At 39.9% G+C, this 21,859-nt stretch overlaps 1 protein-coding gene across 2 annotated transcripts; it reads left to right on the forward strand.

Moving 5' to 3' along the window:
- The first annotated feature begins 387 nt into the window (after positions 1-387).
- On the forward strand, positions 388-14,145 carry GBP5 (guanylate binding protein 5). 2 transcript variants are annotated; one of them, XM_039216628.1, is made up of 11 exons: positions 388-438; positions 3,192-3,400; positions 4,247-4,374; positions 6,992-7,101; positions 7,344-7,540; positions 7,894-8,136; positions 9,160-9,440; positions 10,215-10,427; positions 11,398-11,500; positions 11,790-11,971; positions 13,412-14,145. In XM_039216628.1, the coding sequence occupies exons 2-11, from the start codon at positions 3,211-3,213 to the stop codon at positions 13,526-13,528; spliced, it is 1,764 nt and encodes a 587-aa protein (XP_039072559.1). In that variant the 5' UTR covers positions 388-438; positions 3,192-3,210; the 3' UTR covers positions 13,529-14,145. The 2 variants fall into 2 exon arrangements, with proteins under 2 accessions (XP_039072559.1, XP_039072560.1); XM_039216629.1 differs by lacking the exons at positions 11,398-11,500; positions 13,412-14,145 and having other exon boundaries at positions 11,790-11,901.
- Positions 14,146-21,859: the final 7,714 nt, after the last annotated feature.

The following is a 21,859-nucleotide window of genomic DNA, read 5'->3' on the forward strand; positions in this document are numbered from 1 at the left end:
ACTTATGGTTTCTCAAAGCCCTAAGGACAAGACTTGGAGTATAAAAAAAAGTACAAATGACATCAATCTCAAAGTTGCAAAACAGTCCCTTCCCCTAATACATGCAGTTTCTTAGAACTCAGGCCAAATACATCCAGCTTATCCAGTGAGAAACACTCGGGAAGTTACTGGGAAGTTACCGTTGAAATGACTTCCTGTAGAGCTTGCTTTGTGGTTTCAGTTTCTGAAGTGAGGTTTTGAAGAATTGCCCCTTTCAGTTTCCATTTCATATTCTAATCATGTGCCCTCTGCAGGTCTGGTGGAGGGGGTGGTGGTAAGAAATCCCCAAGTCTGGGTAGAAGTATATCAGAAACCAACACAGCTAAACTTCACACATTCTCATGTAAGCAGCTTGCTTACCAGCTCTCAAGGATCTCTGCTACTAATTTTACAGTTAAGGTAAGATTGGGGCAAGGGTCAGAATGTTTTAAAAACTTTCTCTTCCAGGATAGGCAGCAGAACCTGATGTGCACCGTTAGATGTCGTTAAAGACTAAATTGTGGTGTTGTAAGGCAGGCAGCAGAGTCCCTCAGGTCCCAGCTACATCTGCTTACTGCTGAATTAGACACATGCATGTGTGGAGACTAAACCAACAATCTGAAATGTCTTAACCCTGTTTTCCTTCCTTTGCCACCTTAGGATCTATGGAGATCATAACTGCCACTTAGATTATGTATGCCACTTCGTCTTTGATAAAACCTGATTATTTCATGCTGCAGCCTGAAAGTTTGAAGAACTGTGACCATATTGTTTTTATGAGAAAGAGCAATGAATGAGATGCAATGTAAATAGCTTGCTTACAGTGTTAACAATGGAAAAAGAAAAAAAATTGAAATTCAGAGTGAACAATGAAGAGGTTTAATGAAAACAGCTACATATTTTTAGTCATAGTCTCGTACTTTGAAGATGGATTTTTTTTCCTTTAGAAATAGCCCTGGATTAATTAATTTGAACTTCCTGGAACACACTCGTTCCTTAAAGCTTTTTGTGCTGGTTTCTCTTTCTACTACTCTATTGCCTCTACTATTATGGAATCACTTAATTCCAGTTGCCCAACTTGACCTGTCAATACCACCTGGCAATTTTGATTGCTCCTTAGAACTCACACCTTTGAATTTCTTATCATGACACAAGCTTCGTGCATCTCCTTCTTGCTTGATTTCCACTTATCTACTTGCTAAGAGCTTTTCCTCCTCCTCCAAACCGAAACCAAAAACAATACAAAAGCAAGAAACAACAATTACAAACAAAACCAACTAGAATTGTTTGCCTGAAAACAGATGGCTTCCTCTAGAAACCTCATCACTTAGTACTTCTGAACTTTTTCTTCTATGTTTCCTCACATTTTCCTTCTTTATACTATTTCCCCATCTCCTGCAGCTCTCTTTTTTAAGCTAGCAGTTATACTGGCATAAGCAACTATTTATTTACTTCTGTTTTTTCACAAACAGGCTAAGAGTGTTGAGTAGAAATGCCAGCGTCAGATAGCCCATTGTAGGGCTGGTACTGGAAATCAAGTCTGCCTTACTTCAAAGGCAAAATGTGTGTGTGTGTGTGTGTGTGTGTGTGTGTTGATTCATTCTTGCATTGTTTTTGTTTACAAAAGTTTATGAGGCTCTAGTAGAATTAAGAAGGATGCATCTTAGAGCACACATCACAGTTTGGGTTAGGAACGGCAAAATAATAGTTATATATGGGTGTGAACACATTGAATCTACAAAGATATTTTGGAGATTGGACTCTCCTAAAGTATTAAAGATGCCACCCAGATATCATCTGGGGGGCAATGGGTAAAATACTTCTATTAATAGAAATACACAGTTCTAAGTTATTCCTTAAGGGGGGTCTGGAAATTGAGACAAATCTATTCCCTCTCCCATGAGCAACATCATCCCAAAGCACAAGAGCTTGTAAACCTCCAATATTTGCACATAGATTTGGATTATGTATCTTCTGTTTTTCTAGATAACTGTTGTAGATAATCACTGCCAGTTCCCCATATCTTTGTAGTCTAGAAATGATTATGATCCCTGCTTTACACAAATCAGGCAACCAGAAACCTACTAACGTAAGATCCCAATACTGCATTGTAGATGTGTCAGAATGAAAGGACACTTGGCATGAGTCTGTAAAATCATGGAATCCCTCTCTGGGTTCAGGTTGGCCTGGCCATTTTCTGGCTCCCAAGTCCATGATGCTATGTCATTTGCAAAGGATTGCCTATGATCTGGTCATAAGCAGTTTGTTTTTGTCACCTGAATAATCTCCAATGCATTAGCTACAAAGAGGAAGGGAGAAGTGGGTTTTATAATTTTTAAAAAGCAGTTTTTACTGCTGGCTAATAAGGGAATCCATAATTTTTCACTGCAAAATTTAGGGAAAAAAAAGTCAGGCAGATGTTGGATTTTTTTAGCTTCTGCAGTAATCACTTCTACAATGGAAGGCAAAGCAGAAGAGCAAACATTTGCTTGAGTATCAGATAGCCTAAAAATGCTTTATCAGGAACTCATCAGGTTACAGCAATTGATGCCCAGAGGTTAGAAAATAAATGGTCAAGTCTTCTTTAAGAGAGTATTTTCACTTACTCCAAATTCATAAACCAGTCACACACTGAAGTTTTTATTGAACGCACTACTATAGCTATACAAAACGTTCTTTAAACAGCTACAAGAAAACGATTATGATTTGTTCATGCTATATAATAACCTGGAAGGATTCAGTACACCGTTTGACTAGACATAGCCCTAAATGAGAGTGAAGCAAGCCGATAAAGGGCAAGCAAGTGTAATATAACAAATAGTGGTCCTAAAGGGTCAATCTAAGGATTCACAGAGGTAAAAACTAAGAAACATAAGCAAGCCAAAAACCAAAAGGAAGGAATTGGATTTAAACTACTCAGTAGGTAAAACTCAGGAAATGGATTTCCTTATGCCCACCAAATATTTAAGAACCAGTGGGGTGGCCTATAATAAAGTCCTCAAAAGGGCCTACAACATATTTTATTGTGATCCTCTTTGCTGTCCTTTTTTCAAAAATTTCTTCAGAAACTTGGGCCATTTGGGGAAGTAGTGCATCATGAAGTTCAGAAAGCAAAATGACCTTCTCTTCTGTAAGACTGGATATTTCAGTCTATCCCATCTCTTCCCTTGCAGACCAGGGAACACCGTGAACATGGAATCAGAGATCTGCATGCTGGCCCCAGTGTGCCTCATTGAGAACACTGAAGGGCAACTGGTGGTTAATCAGGAAGCTTTGGAGATCCTGTCAGCCACCAAGAATCCTCTCGTGGTGGTGGCTATTGTGGGCCTCTACCGCACAGGCAAATCCTACCTGATGAACAAGCTGGCTGGGAAGAACAAGGGTGAGTGGCACCAAAAAAGCTCTGCCGAGTCCCTTCTATCCACCCACACTGCCTGCATTGAGCATGGTGATGCAAGGAGAGAAAGTTAGAGACACAGAGGAATATTGAAAGCTAATGTTTCTATTACAGGTGTCTAATTATGTTCTGGGAAATAAAGACAGAGGCTTGTTCCTGACATATCACCTCCTTTCCCCCCCTTGTTATCATCTTGGGAAAAGCATATTTTCCAATCATAAGGAATAAGACATCAGTAAAATATGTTCTTTTTTAATTGTTTTTAAAACTTTATTTTTTGGGAGAGGAAGAGAGAGCACAAACTGGGGAGAGGGGCAAAGGGAGAGGGAGATAAGGGGGGAAGGGAGAGAGAAAGAGAGAGGAAGGGAGGGGGGAGGGGGGAGAGGGAGGGGGGGGGGAGAGAGAGAGAGAGAGAGAGAGAGAGAGAGAGAGAGAGAGAATCATAAGCAGGCTCCACACTCAGCACAGGCCCAATGTGGGGCTCAGTCTCACAACTCTGAGATCATGACCTGAGCCAAAATCAAGAGTTGTACATTCAACCAACTGAGACATCCAGGTGCCCCAATAAAATAATTTCTATACATGCAATTATAAATGATTAAAATTTTAGTGGCATTACATTCTTGTAAAAAGGAAAAAATACCAAATTTCCAATGTATGTTATTTGATATTTCCTTTTTCCCATTCCTCTATTCTAATTCAGATCAATATTGGTTATCCTTTTTGATGTGTCCTCATCTTGAATTTCTTAAACCCAAGTTCAGTTGTCAAAGAAGGTCTCCAATTTCCAGATCCCCTCCTCTGTTACAACCTCTCCCCTCCCCCTTGTAGGCTTCTCTATTGGATCCACAGTACAATCTCACACCAAGGGAATCTGGATGTGGTGTGTGCCTCATCCCAAGAAGCCAGACCACACCCTAGTTCTTCTTGACACAGAGGGCCTAGGAGATGTAGAGAAGGTAAGGAACAGGAATTCCTTTTGATTCCTCCTCACTTCTGAACATTCTTTACCAAGGGATGTTTTATATTTTGTTTTGTTTTTTCCTAAATTTGTACTTCTACTTGATAGAGTATACCATTTTTTCCTTTTCTATTTTTAATAGTCAAGACTTGGAAATCTGAGATGAGGAAATCTATAAGCCAGAATCATGACTAGGACAAGACGCTAAAATATGGAGCTAGACAGTTAGTTGAAATGCAGAAAAGATGATACCAATGAAACCACTGTCACGAGTTGATCCTGCAGAGAAGAGTGATTAGTAGTGAGCTCTGGGTCAGAGAACCTTGGGTTCAAATCAGGGCTCTGAGCACCTGCAGTTCTCTGACTTTGACAAGCAAACCTCCCCAAATCTTTTATTTCCTCTTTGGTCTTATCCAACTTAGCATTTGAACAGTAGACCCATGGGCTTTTTCCACTTCTATGCTGGTATATAACATCCAGCCCACTGTGTGGGGGTTAGGGGAAGCCTTGACTGGTAGCACTTACTGGTTTTCTAAATATTCCCATCATAGCTGATTCCAAGCTACCAAAATGATGTCACCAAACTCCGGGTTCAGAATAGATGTGTACAGTTAACTCCTGTGAGCTGCTATGAGTTGGCTATAGCACATGACTGAATCTTTCCCTTGAACTTCCCTTGTTTTTTGTTTTCATTTTGCTTTTGATTTACCACAAAATCAGAACAGTCACCTAATTTTGTTTTTTAGTTTTCTCGTCTGTATAGAGATAGTAATTATAAAATTATCTTATGGCACTGTTTTGAGTATTGGATAAGATCAGTAATATGAATTAGTGTGTATTTTAAAAAATTTAAAAAAATTTTTTATGTTTTTATTTATTTTTACAGGAGAGGGAGACAGCATGAGCAGGGGACAGAGAGAGAGGGGGGGGGGGAGACACAGAATCTAAAGACAGGCTCCAGGCTCTGAGCTAGCCGTCAGCACAGAGCCCAATATGGGGCTGGAACTCATGAGCCACGAGATCATGACCTGAGCCGAGGTCAGATACTTAACCGACTAAGCCACCCAGGCATCCCTTTAAAATCTTTTTTTTTTTTAAATAGTTATTTATTTTGAGAGAGAGAGAGCACACCCAGGGGAGGAGCAGAGGGAGAGGGAGAGAGAGAGAATACCAAGCAGGCTCCGAGGTGTCAGCATGGGGCCCAACACAGGGCTCAATCCTATGAACTGTGAGATCATGTCCTGAGCTGAAAGCAAGAGTTGGACACTTAACTGACTGAGCCACCCAGACATCCCTGAATTATTATGCATTATACTGTAATAACTAGTTAATAAAATAGATATATGTATTGTGTGTACAGGCCAAACTTGTTTTACACAATTGAAAATCTTGATTTTTTTCTTTTAATTTTTAATGCCAGTATAATTAATGTACAGTGTTATATTCATTTCAGGTGTATCATATAGTGATTCAACAATTCTATACATTACTCAGTGCTCATTGCTATAAATATACTCTTAATCCTCTTCACCTATTTCATCCATCCACCTATCCAACTCCCCTCTGGTAACCTGCTGTTTGTTCTCCATAGTTAAGAGTCTGGTTTTTATTTTTGTCTCTTTATTCGTTGTTTTATTTCTTAAATTCCACATGAGTGAAATTATATGTCTTTAAAAAATTATTTGTCTTTCTCTGACTGACTTATTTCACTTAGCATTATATCCTCTAGATCCATGTTATTGGAAATGTCAAGAATTCATTCTTTTTTTTTTTTTTTACAGAAGAATAATGTCCCATTTTATATACATATATACCACATTTTCTTTATCCATTCATCTACTATCAACATCAACCAACAATTATTTTGGCTATTGTAAATAATGTCACACTAAATATAGGGGTGCATATATCTTTTTGAATTAGATTTTTTGTATTATTTGGGAAAATACCCAAGTAATAGAATCACTGGACCATATAGTAATTCTATTTTTAACGTTTTTTTAATGTTTATTTATTTTTGAGAGACAGAAAGAGAGTTTGTGTGTGAGCAGGAAAGGGCAGAGAGGAGGAGACAAAGAATATGAAGCAGGCTCCAAGCTCTAAGCTGTCGGCACAGAGCCTGATGCGGGGCTCAAACTCATAAACTGTGTGATTATGACCTGAGCCAAAGTTAGATGCTTAATCGACTGAGCCACCCAAGTGCCCCTCTATTTTTAACTCTTTAAGGAACCTCCATACTGTTTTCCACATGGTTGCACCAGTTTGCACACCCATCAACAGTGTACGAGGTTTCCTTTTTCTCCACATTCTCACCAATACTGTTGTTTGTGTGTTTTTGATGAAAATCTTGATTTTAAGTATTCTGGTTAGTCCACAAACTTTGACTATCCATTTTGCAAATACCTGACTAGTTAAAAAAGGAACTGATGAATTAAAAATATGTGAATCTGCATAAAATTATCAGTGTTAATAAATAGAACTTTTCTATTCAAAGTTCATAGATTTCTCATAATCATTTTTGTTGGTCTTATTTAACATTTGTAGGTTAAGGGCCTATTTTTAATGATTGTTCATCTGGGAAAACCACGAGTTATGACTTAAATTTGTTCTTCTAGGGTGACAAGAATAATGATATCCAGATATTTGCACTGGCAATACTACTGAGTAGTACCTTTGTATACAACACTATGAACAAAATTGACCAGAGGGCTATGGACTTATTGCAGTATCCTTTTGTGGCCCAAGATGGCACCAACACCAGAAAGTACTCTATTCATCAGTTATGTTTGTGAGTTTTTGTGAATCACACAGAAAAATGAAAACATGGTAAGTATGAGTCCTTATACTTACAGATGAAATGAGGAGTTGGGTTAAGACCCAAAGGGAAAACAAAAGTATATGGAGACATGGAATTAAATACGGGCTTATAAGTCCTAAATTCACGAGTTTTCCTTAACTGCAACCCAGCTATGTGACAGAACTGTCAAATCTGCTTTGGACAGTATCCTCACCTGATCTTGATGGGGTTGAAGATACAACTAACTTCGCTAGTTTCTATCCAGACTTAGTGTGGACTCTGAGAGATTTCTACCTAGCCCTAGAAATAGATGGGCAACTTATCACAGAGGATGAATACCTGGAGAATTCACTGAAGCTAAAGCAAGGTAACAGGGATTTCAGTTTTGGAAAGAGAAAGAGAGAAAAGTAATACAAGAAATTACCTCTTGTGTATAGGCAGTTAAATTCATTCTCACCTGGCTAAACTACCAAATAAATATTAACTTACAGTGGACTAATAGACTCCTCAATATTAAATTGTATTACTCCCCTGTTTTTGGAGTGAATTTTTCTTTGTTCCTTTCCCTGACTAGCTTTTAGCTAAAACTTTTAGCTTTTTGCTTAGGTTCTGTGAACATGTATTAAAATTAATAATCAGGTGGAAGGCACATTTAATTGAAGAGAATAAGTTCACACAAATGTTAATGTTATACTAAATGAATCCTATTTCCTTCCTCAGGCACTGATAAAACTCTTCAAAATTTCAATTTGCCCCGTCTCTGTATAAAAGAATTCTTTCCAATAAGGAAATGCTTTATCTTTGACTCTCCTGCTCACTGCAAGAAGCTTGCCCAGCTTGAGATGCTGGATAATGATGAGCTGGATCCTGAGTTTGTGCAACAAGTGGCAGCATTCTGTTCCTACATCTTCAACCATTCCAAGACTAAGACTCTTTCAGGAGGCATCAAGGTCAATGGACCCTGTGAGTACCTTTTTTAGGTTTTTCCTTCAATTCAACATAAAGAATGGGGCACTGTTAGAAGTTTCTCCTTCTACTGCCAATGTTGAAAATGCATTTTACAAAATTCCAGTGGGTACCAGAAATATTTCTAGTCCTTTTTTAATAATGCCTCCAAAGTAGAATAAAAGAGAAATGTGACCTGAAAAAAAGGTCAAATTAAAGAAGTTCTACCCATAATTGGTCCACCATTGAACTAGACTAACCCACATGGGTTGACATCATTTGTTCCACCAATAGAGCACGTTATATGTCACAGCCTTTGGGAGACACAGGATGAAGAACACATATATATTCTCTGTAGAAGAGAAGTGAGTTCACAGAAACATTAACCAGAGGCCCTGGTTGTCTAGAACCCTAAAAGAAATCTAAGCAGACTTCTAGGTCCAGTTTCTCCTACAGTCTCTACATCTCAGAGGTTTGTAACATTGCTGCACTCAAGAAGGCAGTTGAATGCAAACAAAAGTATGTGAAAGACAAGGGAGACAAGCAGGAAAGCTCCAACAAAGGGTAAAGGAGACACAGTCTAATGTGCTCACTGTGTGCTTTTCCAGAGCAGGATAACACGCATGCCAGCTTTACATACTAAAGTGAAAGACTGAAGGTAATTCTGAAGGGATTAGGAACATGAGGAAGAGGGAAAGAAAGGGAAGAGTAAAGAGGCAAAAGACCCATAGCATTCTAATCAACAAAAATGCCTAACTTAATATAACCATTTCTCATTTCTCAATGGGAAAAAGATGAAACACAGATGATCACACATATCTCGAGTCTTCCCCTTTGAATACTTTCTTGTATCCTAAAAAGAACCATCTTGCTTCTTGGTCACATAATCTCCCAAAGGAACTTATTTGAGCTACCTGAACAGTGTGAGGAATGCTAAAAAAGTGCAGGCAATGTGTTGGGAAATTAACATTCACAGAATTACTCAATGTGGCACATACCCTCTTTCTTGCAAATAATATGTGCATCCTTTCCCCTGTGAAGATCTAAAGAGCCTAGTGCAGACCTGTGTTAATGCCATCAGCCGTGGGGATCTGCCATGCACGGAGAACTCAGTTGTGGCCTTGGCCCAGTTTAAGAACTCAGCAGCAGTGAAAAAGGCCATTGTCCACTATGACCAGCAGATGGGCCAGAAGCTACAGCTGCCCACAGAAACTGCCTCCGAGCTCCTGGACCTGCACAGGGCCTGTGAAAAAGAGGCCATAGAAGTCTTCATGAAGAACTCTTTCAAGGATGTGAACCAAAAGTTCCAGAAGGAATTAGAGGTAATTATCTTTTCCTCCCTCTAGTTCATGGGGCTTATGAGCAATAAGAGGCAAAGTTGACTTTTATTGCTATGAAAGACAAATGGGGAATGAATGATGAAAAGCATTCCTTTTTGGACTGAAAAATAATGATTACCACTTATGTGATCAAGATATCACTGTCACCCTGAAAACAAACAAACACGTAACTACTCTGGGCCCTGCAGATCCTGAAGCTTTCACATACACACAACTTACCTTACCACATTACACCTATGGACTATTTTTCTAAAGTCATCTTATCCCTTAAAACATTTTATTCATAAGGTATTCATTAACTTTTTTTTTTAATTAAATAAGCATACAGAATTGCCAACTGGGCCTACTAACAGCTTAGGTCTCCAAGTTTAACAGCACATACTCTGTCATTACAGCCAGGTATTGCAATCCCTTTACTCACTGGTAACCCCAGGCCCAGTGTCACACTAAAACCAGAAATGTTTAAATATAGGTTGCATTTAAAATTAAGGCTTGAGGCTAGAGAGCTGTAGTCTAAAGATGAAATCCAAAGCAGAAATAGCAAAAGAAATAGGTTTTAGGGGATTCCATACACAAAAGTAATTTTTCTACAGTGTATATCAACTTTGGAACTTTTCTAGGTTTTGGTGGGAAGGATATAGTCTTACTCGTAGTCCTCTAGTTTCTAGAAAAATATTAAGATTCTTCTTGAGAACCATTTCTAGAAACGCTGAACTGTTGCTAACTGTTTTTCCATGGATGCTCATCTCTTTGAAGGCTCTGCTAGAAGCCAAGAAGGATGACTTTCATAACCAGAACATGGAGGCATCATCGAACCGTTGCTCAGCTTTACTTCAGGCTATCTTTGGCCCTCTAGAAAATGAGGTGAGGCAGGGGATTTATTCAAAGCCAGGAGGACACAGTCTCTTCATTCAGAAGACAGAAGAGCTGAAAGCAAGGTACTATCAGGAGCCCAGGAAAGGAACACAGGTATTGAGAGTTTTATCTATCAATTGCAGGGAACTTTAAGGGGCTTCTTTCAAAAATCAATGAGGACAGGAAGAAAGTATTTACACTCTAATGATAGCTGTGGAATTAAACTGAGCTACATCACCATAGTCACCAGACTTTTATTGCAACCATGAACATTCGCTGTAATTAAGGGACTTTCTTGGTTATATGGCACAGAATTCCAATAATTGAAGCTAGCTTAAGAAAAAAAATATATTCCTTGGCTTACTTAAACTAAAAGCAAGACATTTAAGTGTCATTGTAAGTAAAGCTACGTTTGGGAGTTCAAATAATGTCATTAATTTCTTCCCTTCCTTCTTTCTTTTCAAACTCCACTTCAGTTTCCTCCTCTGTTTTCCTCACTGTTGGTTTCATTCTCAGGCAGGCTCACCCCACATGGCAACAGGGTGACACCAGCAGCTGCAAGCATAACTAGTCTTTTGTGCTCTCAGTCCCAGCGAGAGTGTATATTTGCCCAGCATCCATGTCAGTCTTTTTTTAAAAGAGACTGAGAGAGAGAGAGGAGAGCAGGGGAGGTGCAGAGAGAGAAGGAAGCAGAGGATCTGAGGCAGACTCGTACTGACAGGCAGAGAGAGCCCTATGTGGAGTCTGAACTCACGAACAGTGAGATCATGACCCGAGCCAAAGTAGGGCACTTAACCACTGAGCCACTAGGCGTTCCCCCCATATCAGTCTTTAAAACACCCACAAGTAGTATTTCCCCACCTGTACCCAAATTCTTTGCACCTAGTAGCCTCAGGTGCTCTGACTGGCCAGCCAAGGGCTTGTGCCCACCACTGTGACAGAAGAGACTTGAGTGGCGGTTTTACCAAGCTGGGGCTAAGCACTTCCATGAAGGAAAAGATCCTGGGACAAAAAAGTAACAGAGGTTTATAACATTCCTAGTCACCATTTCCTACTTCCAACTGCATGTTTTTGGGGTTCCTAGGCTGAGAAAGCTCTGCAGGAATATTTGCAGTCCCAACAGTCTACGAGCGATACCATCCTACAGACAGACCTGGCTCTCACAGCAAGGCAAAAGGAGATAGACGGTGAGAATAAAATGAAGGATATGCAAGACCGACATTTCTACATATTTAACTTAATTTCGCCTGGTTCACCCGGATCAGTAAACTGGAGCTAGAATGCCAAAGATGATTCCTAGCTCCTCGGGCTAAATCTGAATAGGGCACGTGCGGTCAAGCTGCAGTATAGTTTCCTGGAAGGGAAGCACAGTTGCACGGAATTTTCTTTATGACGTAGTAGCAATAATGAGAGTGGGAAGTAGAAGGAAGAGGCCCTTTAATCCTAGAGAGGATTGTCATTTTCTTTCTTCCTCAGAGGCACATAGGAAAGCAGAGGCTGCAAAGATTGTAGCACAAAGGTTGCAGGAAATTCAAAGGCATAACCAGCAAATGTTGGAGGAAAGGCAGCGACTCCATCTGCAACAAGTGAGACAAATGGAAATATTCCAACAGAACCAAAGAAGACAACAGCAGATGGCCCTGGAACGTCGACAGCAGGTATTCATTAATCATTTCATCGCAGGACTTTCTCTCATCCCCCACCCTTGTATCCATGAGAGCAGGAAGCAGTGACAAGGGGGAGAGGCAGCATAGTATTTATGGCTCAGAACAAGGACTCCAGAGTGAAACATACTGGGTATGAATCCCAGCTCCCACCTCCTACTAAATATATGGTTTGGGCAAGCTATCTACCTTCCCTGTGCCTCGATTTCCTCCTGAGGAAAAACAGAGACAGTAATAATACCCATTTGATAAAGTTATTTTGATAATTAAGTGAGAACATTTGTGTTTTAAATTGTGCTTGGCCCAGAATAAGCACGAATATATGTTAAAAACCCAGGACGTTTCTAACCCTGGTAATCAGTGCTTGTTTGTATTTGTTGTTGCTGTTAACTTGTTCATTGCTCTGGACAGTCTTCTTCATCGGTTGTGATTACCTTGTTAAGTTAGTTCATCTTTTTGTGTCTATGCCCGGTCCTTGCCTTAATCATTACTGGTTCTGAAGGCCTTTACTTGCAGTTTGTTTCATTCAGTCCTTTGTCATTATCATTGCTCACAAAGCAGTAGCTCCTATTTATTTTGCACTATACAAAGCACTTTGCATCCGTGCTCTCACCTATCCTGTTCAACGTGAAGCACAAGTATTCGGTCCCTATTTTTGCGGTGAGAAAAATGAAGTTCCAAAGAGAGATAACTCAATGCCAGTATCGATTCAGCAAGTTATCTGAACTGCCTTCCCAGAGAGTGGCATCTGCAGTGGTTTGTTTCTGCAAATCTGGTGTAAAAATCTGAGGCGAATACTCTTCTGAGACAACACTTCCCTGGGGTGGCAAATCGACCAGCAGGCCCCAGTTTCCCAGGCACCTGCTCCAAGACCTTTTGAGATTACAGCCCTGCACTGAAAGGCAGTCTAGTCAACCTGGGTTACTTGATCCCCTCACTCACCTTCTACTTCTGTCCTGTAACTGTGGAGACCTAGAAAAAATTGCCTCATCAGAGACTCAGACTCCTTGCCTGATGGTAGAGATCACCTACACACCCAGTTGTATCAGCCTCTCCTCTGCAAGCTGGAGCTGACATTCCTCTCCGTATAGACAAGAATTAAGTTGAGACGTGACAAAGATCTCCCGGGGAGGCTGTATACGATAACAGGAAAAGGAGGAGGGGGCCTCAGGGTATATTTTTCAGGACACCAATATTTCAGGGATTGGGAGATGATGATGTTTCTGGAGCTAGAGAAGGAGGTACGGGATTACACAAGTAGGAAACCAAGAATGAGAAATGCACATGAATCGAAATGAATTCAGGATCTGTCTTCTGTTATTTACTGATGGGTTAAAATAAACAAAGAGAAATCAATGATATGGGCTTTTCTCCCTAAAGTGATCTGGACATAAGCGTCTGCTAAGCTCTATTGTTTTACTTACCACTCTTTAGGAAGAGACTGAAAAGCTCAAAAGGGAAATCGAAGATGAACGCAGAAGACTTCAAAATGAAATCCATTATCTCCAGAGGAATGTTGACTCACGAGATGATACATGCATCCTACTCTAAAGAGCTAAACATCAGAACTTTTCTCATTCACCTTCACTAAAGACAAAAAAAGAATGAGGAACTATAGAACTTGGGATAATCACTACTTCAATAAACTTCACGATTATTGTATCAAACTTTTGTACAGTTATAAAGTTACAAGACTTGTAATTAGTAAAATGTACATCTCAATAATTCCATAGTTTAATTGATGGTAGTTTCCTTAAAGAGGCTGTGAATTGTGTAATAAGGGAATTTTATCAATGTCTCTATTCCCGGTGATATTGGGTTGGTTCCATCCTGGAAAACTTTGTCTTACAACCCAATTCCATCCCTCTAATTTTGCATTAATGCACTGGGGGAACTGGAAGTGGCCTAAGGAGTGTTATTCACAATGAGCTAGGTCAAGTAGAATTTGGCCAAAGTCCTGGGCTGAGTTGGGCATCACTCCTGCCAAGTGGTCTTGCGCTGGATGCCATCAGAGGGAGGCACCAATGGTAAGGACAATTAACCTCATTTCTTAGGGAAACAATATATGGTTCTCAAGTGGGTATAGGCTCTAGGAGCAATGATGTGAACCCTGAGTACAGTTAGTAAACAGTCTGCTTAGATTTTAAGCTGAAAAAAAAAAAACCCACATGGTAATAAAATAGGGATACTCCGAAAGATGGAAGGAACTACCAGCATACAAACTATGTCATAAGCTGAGGGCTAAATAAGACTTTCTCTGTTCATCCTCACAAAGGCCATAACTTAAATGGGACATTTTATATCATGAAGCAATTTAATGACTGTGTGTCTCATGTTTATAATCCTTTAGAGCCTATAAATAAATGGTAAAAGGAACGCTAGATGAGGTGTCAAAAATCTGATGGGGATCACTTAATTTTATGCTTGCTTTAGTGCTTAAATGATCTTAATTCTTTCCAATAACATATAAAAACCTACTGATTTTTCTTTAGCATTACAGATTGTGTTGGCATATTTGTTTGTATTTATTTTTAACTGTAAATAATGATTAAAGTTTTCAAAAACATAACTCTATTCCTCTGTCTCTATTTTCTCCAAACTTGGAAACATTTGGCTGGTCCTAAATGTTTCAGACACATGACTGGTTCCTTGAGGCTATTCGCTTGCACACACTGCTCGCTCTCGCTCTCTCTCTCTCTCTCTCTCTCTCCATGTGTCAAACATGGCCTCTGCATAGCAGGACATTCTTGCATGGCTAGCTCCCAAGACAGTGTGTTCCAAATAGCAAAGTTAGAAACTTAAGAGCTCTTTTTTGTCTTTTCTTTTAATATTTTTTAAATGTTTTTATTTATTTCTGAGAGAGACAGAGAGAGAGAGAGAGACAGCGTGAGCAGGGGAGGGTCAGAGAGACAGGGAGACACAGAATCTGAAGCAGACTCCAGGCTCTGAGCTGTCAGCACACAGCCCAACGTGGGGCTCAAACCCACAGACTGTGAGATCATGACCTGAGCTGAAGTTGGATGCTTAACTGACTGAGCCACCCAGACGCCCCTGGAAACTTAAGAGTTCTTAAGACCCAATCTTGAACTCAACAGCCCTTTTGTTGCATTCTGTTGGTTGGGATAGTTTCTAGAGACAGCCCAGATTCAAGGCAAGGAGAAAGGAAATCTGCCTCACTCTGTGAGGTGTGGCAATATATTTGCAACCATCTTTAATCCATCACTGATATACGTACAGAGCAAAAGTGGTAGATGGATCTCAGCATTCAAAAATTAAGACTGAAGCTGATGGGCTATTTGGAACACCAACTATGTACAGAGACAACTGCATTGATTGAGGGTTTCTTATTACTCCAATTCACAACGCAAAGACTGGTTCAAAGACCCAAGGAAGTAAAGGCCACACCTTAGCTTCTGCCAATCAAAAACAAACTGCTATAAAGACAGTCTTGTCTGCTGTTCTAGCAGCTGCAAGGCTTGGGTTGTAAAAAAGCTACAGGATAGCAAGAGAAGGAGAAGGTGGAGGACAAGAAGAAGAAGGAGATGGAGGAAGGGGGAGGAAGGAGGAGGAAAAGCAGTAGTAGTAGCAGAAGCAGCAGCAGCAGCAGCGGCAACAGGTTGTCCTTATGGGTGTCATATTGGCACACTGACTGTGATTGCTTCTCAAGTACTCATCATGTCACATGCATGCCTTAGATTGTACAGGCAGAGTAGAGAACCTGAAGATAACCTCCTCACCGCCTGAAGAACTTTGCCTAGGATAGGATGCCAGCCAGACCTTCTCAGTCCTGTTTTATTTACGTGGAATTTGAATTGAGATTCTATGTAAGGACATAAGCCTCAATTTGTTTACACTTGACTAAAGTAGAGGTCATACAAGGGAAGAACTGCTATTAAGCTGGCATTACAATGACTATTTTGCTTTCCACTTAACCACTTATCTATATCCCTTGACATTTTCCCCATTTTCACTCACTTGCTATGTGTCGAAAAGCGGTTTCTGTTCATTTTGTGAAAACTCTAATTTTAGACTGTTTACAGTTGTGTGGTATGGTAGAGTTAAAGTCTCTACGCCTATGTTGGTTACATCCACTAAACTATCATTGAACTGTTTAAGTCTTCACAAAGTAGAAATCCAGTCAAAGGTTTTCATGGTATTAGAGAGCTAAGTATAGATACAGTTTTCAGGAGTTTCACCATGCCTCTCATTAGCAGGTATATATACACTGAGAAGTTCTATATAAACACCGTGTCAAGTCTATATTTACGGACACATATATATGCATATGTATATATACATTTATAGACACACACATATACACTGTGTAGCTACATACACATACTGTTGCATACACACACACACACACACACACACACACATATGCATGCTGAGTAGTAAAGATTCAAGCTGAAATACATTAGGTGATACATTAGATCATCTTCAAAACTATGATTTTTGAAACAGAAATAGCTTTCCAGAAGTGCCCTACTTTAACAAAAGTGGAAAAAATATTATATATATACATATATATTTCTATGATTATAAAAATAATTCAATCATTGAAAAAATTTCATAATATACAGACAAGTATAAAAACAAAATAGGACCTCTAATCCTTTGAAACTAGCAAAAACAAAACTGCATGGGATGTACTTTATTATAAAACATTGCTGAACTAGAAGTACTGTTAATTTTGGACTATATATTCTTCTAGGAATATATATTTATTTATATACTATTGATTTATAGGGCTTTTTCAGGGACAGAGTGATATTACATACACCAGAAATTATTCTTTTTAAAAATATGTTTATTTTAAGAAAGAGAGGGCACGAGCTTCAGAGAGGCAGAGAGAGAGGGAAACAGAGAATCCCAAGCAGGCAGAGTCCAACTCAGGGCTCCATCTCACGAACTAAGATCATGACCTGAGGTGAAATCAAGAGTCAGACACTTAACCAACTGAGCCACCCAGGTGCCCCCACCATGAATTATTCTTCATCAACATTTCCAAATTTATCCACAAACAATATGTTTATTGGAAAGCAGTTTGAAGGATGCACAAGAAATTCAGCTCTTCTACATACAAAGCATTCAATTGCCCCTGGAACTCTTTTTAGGTCCCTGGAATAAACAATAGACTGTATTGATCATAGGAAAAAGCAGCTGATTTCTCGGCATTAGACCAATTTCAAGGCAGCCCTGACCTACTGTCACTTTCAGTCTCAGCTATATTAATAGAAAATAAGTTTTAAACTTTTTCTTGACATTGGAACCATAGTTTTACACTTATGGAGAGACAGGGAGCTTTGGAAATTATCAATTGAAAAAAATATATCAGACAGAAACTTAGGGAGACAAGAGGAAAGTCAGACAGAATCAATAAGTCCTTGACTAATATCTCTCAGATTATAGTGGAATATAATTCCAAACTCTTTCAATACAATGACCAGTCATTTTAGGGTCTGAGACTATTTCCTTATGGCTTGTAAGAATCCTAATTTATATCAGACTTCATATTATCCAGTGATCCTCCAAGTGTCCCGATTTTAATAGATAACTTTGACATAGAAGAGGTAGTGTTTGGAACATGTTTTTCTCTTTTGCTTTGTGATTAAGACAAAAATTGGTAATTAAAGGTCTCAAGCAGCCTTTATATTAATATAAGGACTTCTAAGAGAAAAGTTTTTAACTTTTCAATTAAACTATAACAGTCAGTGAAATATCACAAAATGAACATATGCCTAGAATCACCCTCCAGATCAAGAAAACAAAGACCCTTTTTCTAAGAAAAGTAACATGCACAGGTTATGGGAATTAGGACATAAGATACACTATTTTTCTAAACATATCACACTGTTCTAGTATGGATGAGCACTTAAGTCATTATACTAGCTAGGGGCACCTGGGTGGCTCAGTCGGGTAACCATCTGACTTCAGCGCAGGTAACAATCTCATGGTTTATGGGTTTGAGCCCCGTGACAGGCTCTGTGATGATAGCTTGGAGCCTGGAGCCTGCTTTGGTATTCAGTGTCTCCCTCCCTCTCTCTCTGCCTCTTCCCTGCTTGTGCTCTTTCTCTTTCAAAAATAAATAAACATTAAAAAAGATACTACAATAGCTATATTATCAACACTTCTATGATTATTCTGCTTTATTGGGCATGTGTATACATGCCTGTTGACTGTATAATTAGGAGGGAAGTGGATAGGCAATTGGCTATTTATGCTCAACTTTAGCAGATGATTCCAAACACTTTTTCAAAATGGCTTTAGGGGCGCCTGGGTGGCTCAGTCAGTTAAGCTTCGACTTCCACTCAGGTCATCATCTCACAGTTTGTGGATTCAAGCCCTGCATTGGGCTCTGTGCTGACAGCTCAGAGCCTGGAGCCTACTTCAGATTCTGTGTCTCCCTCTGTCTCTGCCCCTCCCCTGCTCATGCTCTCTCTCTCAAAAATACCCAAGGGATACAGGAATACTGATGCATAGGGGCACAAGTACCCCAATGCTTATAGCAGCACTTTCAACAATTGCCAAATTATGAAAAGAGCCTAAATATCCATCAACTGATGAATGAATAAAGAAGATGTGGTTTCTACACACAATGGAATACTACTTGGCAATGAGAAAGAATGAAATCATGCCATTTGCAGCAACATGGATGGGACTGAAGGGTATGATGCTAAGTGAAATAAGTCAGTCTGAGAAAGACAGATATTAAATGTTTTCACTCACATGTGGGTCTTGAGAAACTTAACAGAAGACCATGGGGGAAGGGAAGGGGAAAAATAGTTGCAAATAGAGAGGGAGGGAGGTAAACCATAAGAGACTCTTAAATACAGGGAACAAACTGGGGGTTGATTGGGGCGGGGGGAAAGGGGAAAGTGGATGATGGCCATTGAGGAGGGCACTTGTTGGGATGAGCACTGGGTATGTATGTAAGCCAATTTGACAATAACTTATAGTAAATAAATATTAAAAATAAAAATAAATAAAAAGTATTACTTTAAATCATCCTCAAAATTGTAATGATTTCTAAAACAGAAGTAGATTTTCAGGAGTAGTATTTTTACTACCATCACAGTGTGTGTGTTTAATTAGCCTATTCATAGTAAATATATCTGTTTACAAATGATATACTCCTGCAAAATAGCCAAATAATGTGAAGAATACATTTTGTAATTAATACACTTTTCTGATTCAACATGCTGTGTATAACACCCTATGAAGAGGAGGAGCTGTTTGGCTACAGAGAAGGAGAAAAAGAGGAGGGAAAGAGAGATGGAAAAGAGAAGGAAAAGGAGTAACGGATGCTGATTCTGCCAAATCTCTCTGAAACATGCAGGGCACGTCCTCTCAGCAAAAAGTGGCATCACTAGAATAATAGCAGCTCTCCTCAGTTACAAGGGGTTGATGCTCTCTTTCAAGTTTAGTCATTGCTCCCACAATGGGAAGGATTCCCATATTGGAGAAGGATTTTTCCTGAGTAGCTGGTCCAATTAGTGATCTAACTCTGCTGTTAAGGTTCTGGCTGGGGCACCTCAAGTAATATTGGGAAGCCTATCTAACGACGAGGCTCCAGGCTGTCCTTAGATCTTCAACCCTTCAAAGAGAACTCAGGGGACCAAGATCAGGGAATTCAGAGCCTTGTGCACTTCTCTACTATGAGCCTTTTTCTTAGCTCATGCTGTATCTATTAATTCTGCTTTATCAAAACAAATGTTGGTTTTGAGGTCCTTGAAGCTATAATAATGACAAATAGGCAAAAATGCAAGTCAACTGCTTTTAATAGTGGGTTTTGACTGACATGACACCAAATTCATACATTTGCAACTTCCTTACCCTTAAATGAACTATCCTTGAAAAATTTTTTAAATGTGCAACAGACACATTCAGTTTTACAACAATCTACTCACGTGCAGTATTTACCATCTGGAAACCAATGTCAAGGCCAAACTGTTATCATTTTAATTTCACAGTTTGGATCTTGGGACCAAAGATGAAGATGCTCTTTCCAACTGGCCTCACTTACAAATTACCAAATCTGTTGATGGGGAAAGAGGTCAAGGCAAGCTGAGGAAACACCAAGAGTCCGGGTAGTCCCTGCAGGTAGTATCTATGGTCACAATCGACGATGTGGCATGAAATGAATAAACAGAGTTAGGGGTAAAGGAGGAAAAAAAGGCACAGTCAGCTGAACCTGTGCCAAGGAACAAGGAACCAGAGTGTCTTCCATATTTGGAAGGAAGCTATTCTCTAACCATCCATCCCACGAACAGGAAATCTTCCTAAATTTTCATCTTAGTGGTCTGCTATTCAGCTCCCTCAGAGCTGCTGCTGCTGATAAAGCCCTGGCTGAGGAGAGCAGGAGTCCCCATTACTGCTTCCAATATGGCCTCTGCTGTCACTCATGGTTTGGTGGCCTCCTTACCCCTGAAAGTCTTGCCTCTCCACTAGGCCTTCTCCAACACCACCCAGTGAGAAGGGGGAAGGCTGCCTCATGATCACGCAAAAAGAATGAGAGCCTAGGGGAGACTGGGTGGCTGAGTGGGTTAAGCGTCCCTCAGGTCATGATCTCACTGCTCAGGAGTTTGAGCTTGGGATTCTCTCTCTTCCTCTCTCTCTGCTCCCTCCCCCCTGCCGCCCCCCCCCCCCCACTTTTCACATGCCTCCTTTCCCATAACCCGTTTTGAGGGGTGTGAGCTGGAAAGCAGATAAGATGCTTAAGGTTCCCGGTAACCAGCCCCTCTTCTCACATGTGAGAGAGCNCTTGGGCCCCCCCCCCCCCCCCCCCCCCCCCCCCCCCACACACACTGCTTGCTAGCTCGCTCTCTCTCAGTTTAAATAACAACTCTTTCAAAAAAGAATGAGAGTCTTCATTCCTAGTGGATTTTCAGACACCATTCAGGCAGTGGATAACAGTACCTCTTTACATCTAGGTGAGGGCAGAGGTCTAGGCCTTCCCTTGCTGTGTAGGAGTTTGGAGGTTGGTCCACAGATTTTACTGTGCTGTTGGGCTGGAATAAAGCACTTTTTCTAGAATTTTCTTTGTCCTGCCAGGTTGCCTCTTTCAGAAGCTTCTGGCTAAAGAAAACGTGCTTTGCTGAGGATCTTTGTTTGGGGGCCTACTGATATTTCTGGGTTGTCAGCTTTGCCAGCACTAAAACTGGAACACATCTAATTTGCCTTCTCTCTCCCTTCCAGAATCTTCTAAGGTTATGCCTACAATATCCAGGGCAGTTAGTGGTAATTAGTGGAGGGAACAGGGAAAGCATTTCTACTTTATCTTTCTGGAAACAGAAGTCTTCTCTTCAACACTGAATATTTTCAATTTAGGGTAAAAATAGTGAGGAAGAAAAAAAGGAAAAAGGGCAGGAAAAAAGAAATCCTCTCTTGACCTGTATTTCAATCACAACACAATCTTTTGTCCTTTTCAAAGCAAGATTTTGACAAATGGCATCCCTTTGTTTTTGAAGATTATGAAATATGACACCATACATAAGAGTGCATAGAACATAAAGTGTAAAATACACAATATAAATATAATTTTAAAACAAATACCAAAATTACCACTAGGGATAGAAATTCAACATACCTAAAACTCTAAAGGTACACATTTCAACTTCTAACAACCCTGCTAAGGGCCAACCAACATCACACATTTCACAATCCCTTTCTAGGATCTGATCATGTATGTCCGAGCCCTAAATAATAAAATTTAGTCCGGCTTGCTTTCAGGCTTCACATAACTGGAATTACATTGTCTGTATTGTGTCTTGCTTGATTTGTTCAGTCAGATATTTGTAAAAGTCTTCTGGTTCATCGTGTGAATTGTAAGCTGCAAATATTGAGCTGTATGAAGATAATTTATTCATTCTACTATTGATA

The sequence above is a fragment of the Hyaena hyaena genome, unplaced genomic scaffold, assembly GCF_003009895.1.
Source record: "Hyaena hyaena isolate Hyena2069 unplaced genomic scaffold, ASM300989v1 scaffold_648, whole genome shotgun sequence".
Classification (NCBI taxonomy): domain Eukaryota; kingdom Metazoa; phylum Chordata; class Mammalia; order Carnivora; family Hyaenidae; genus Hyaena; species Hyaena hyaena.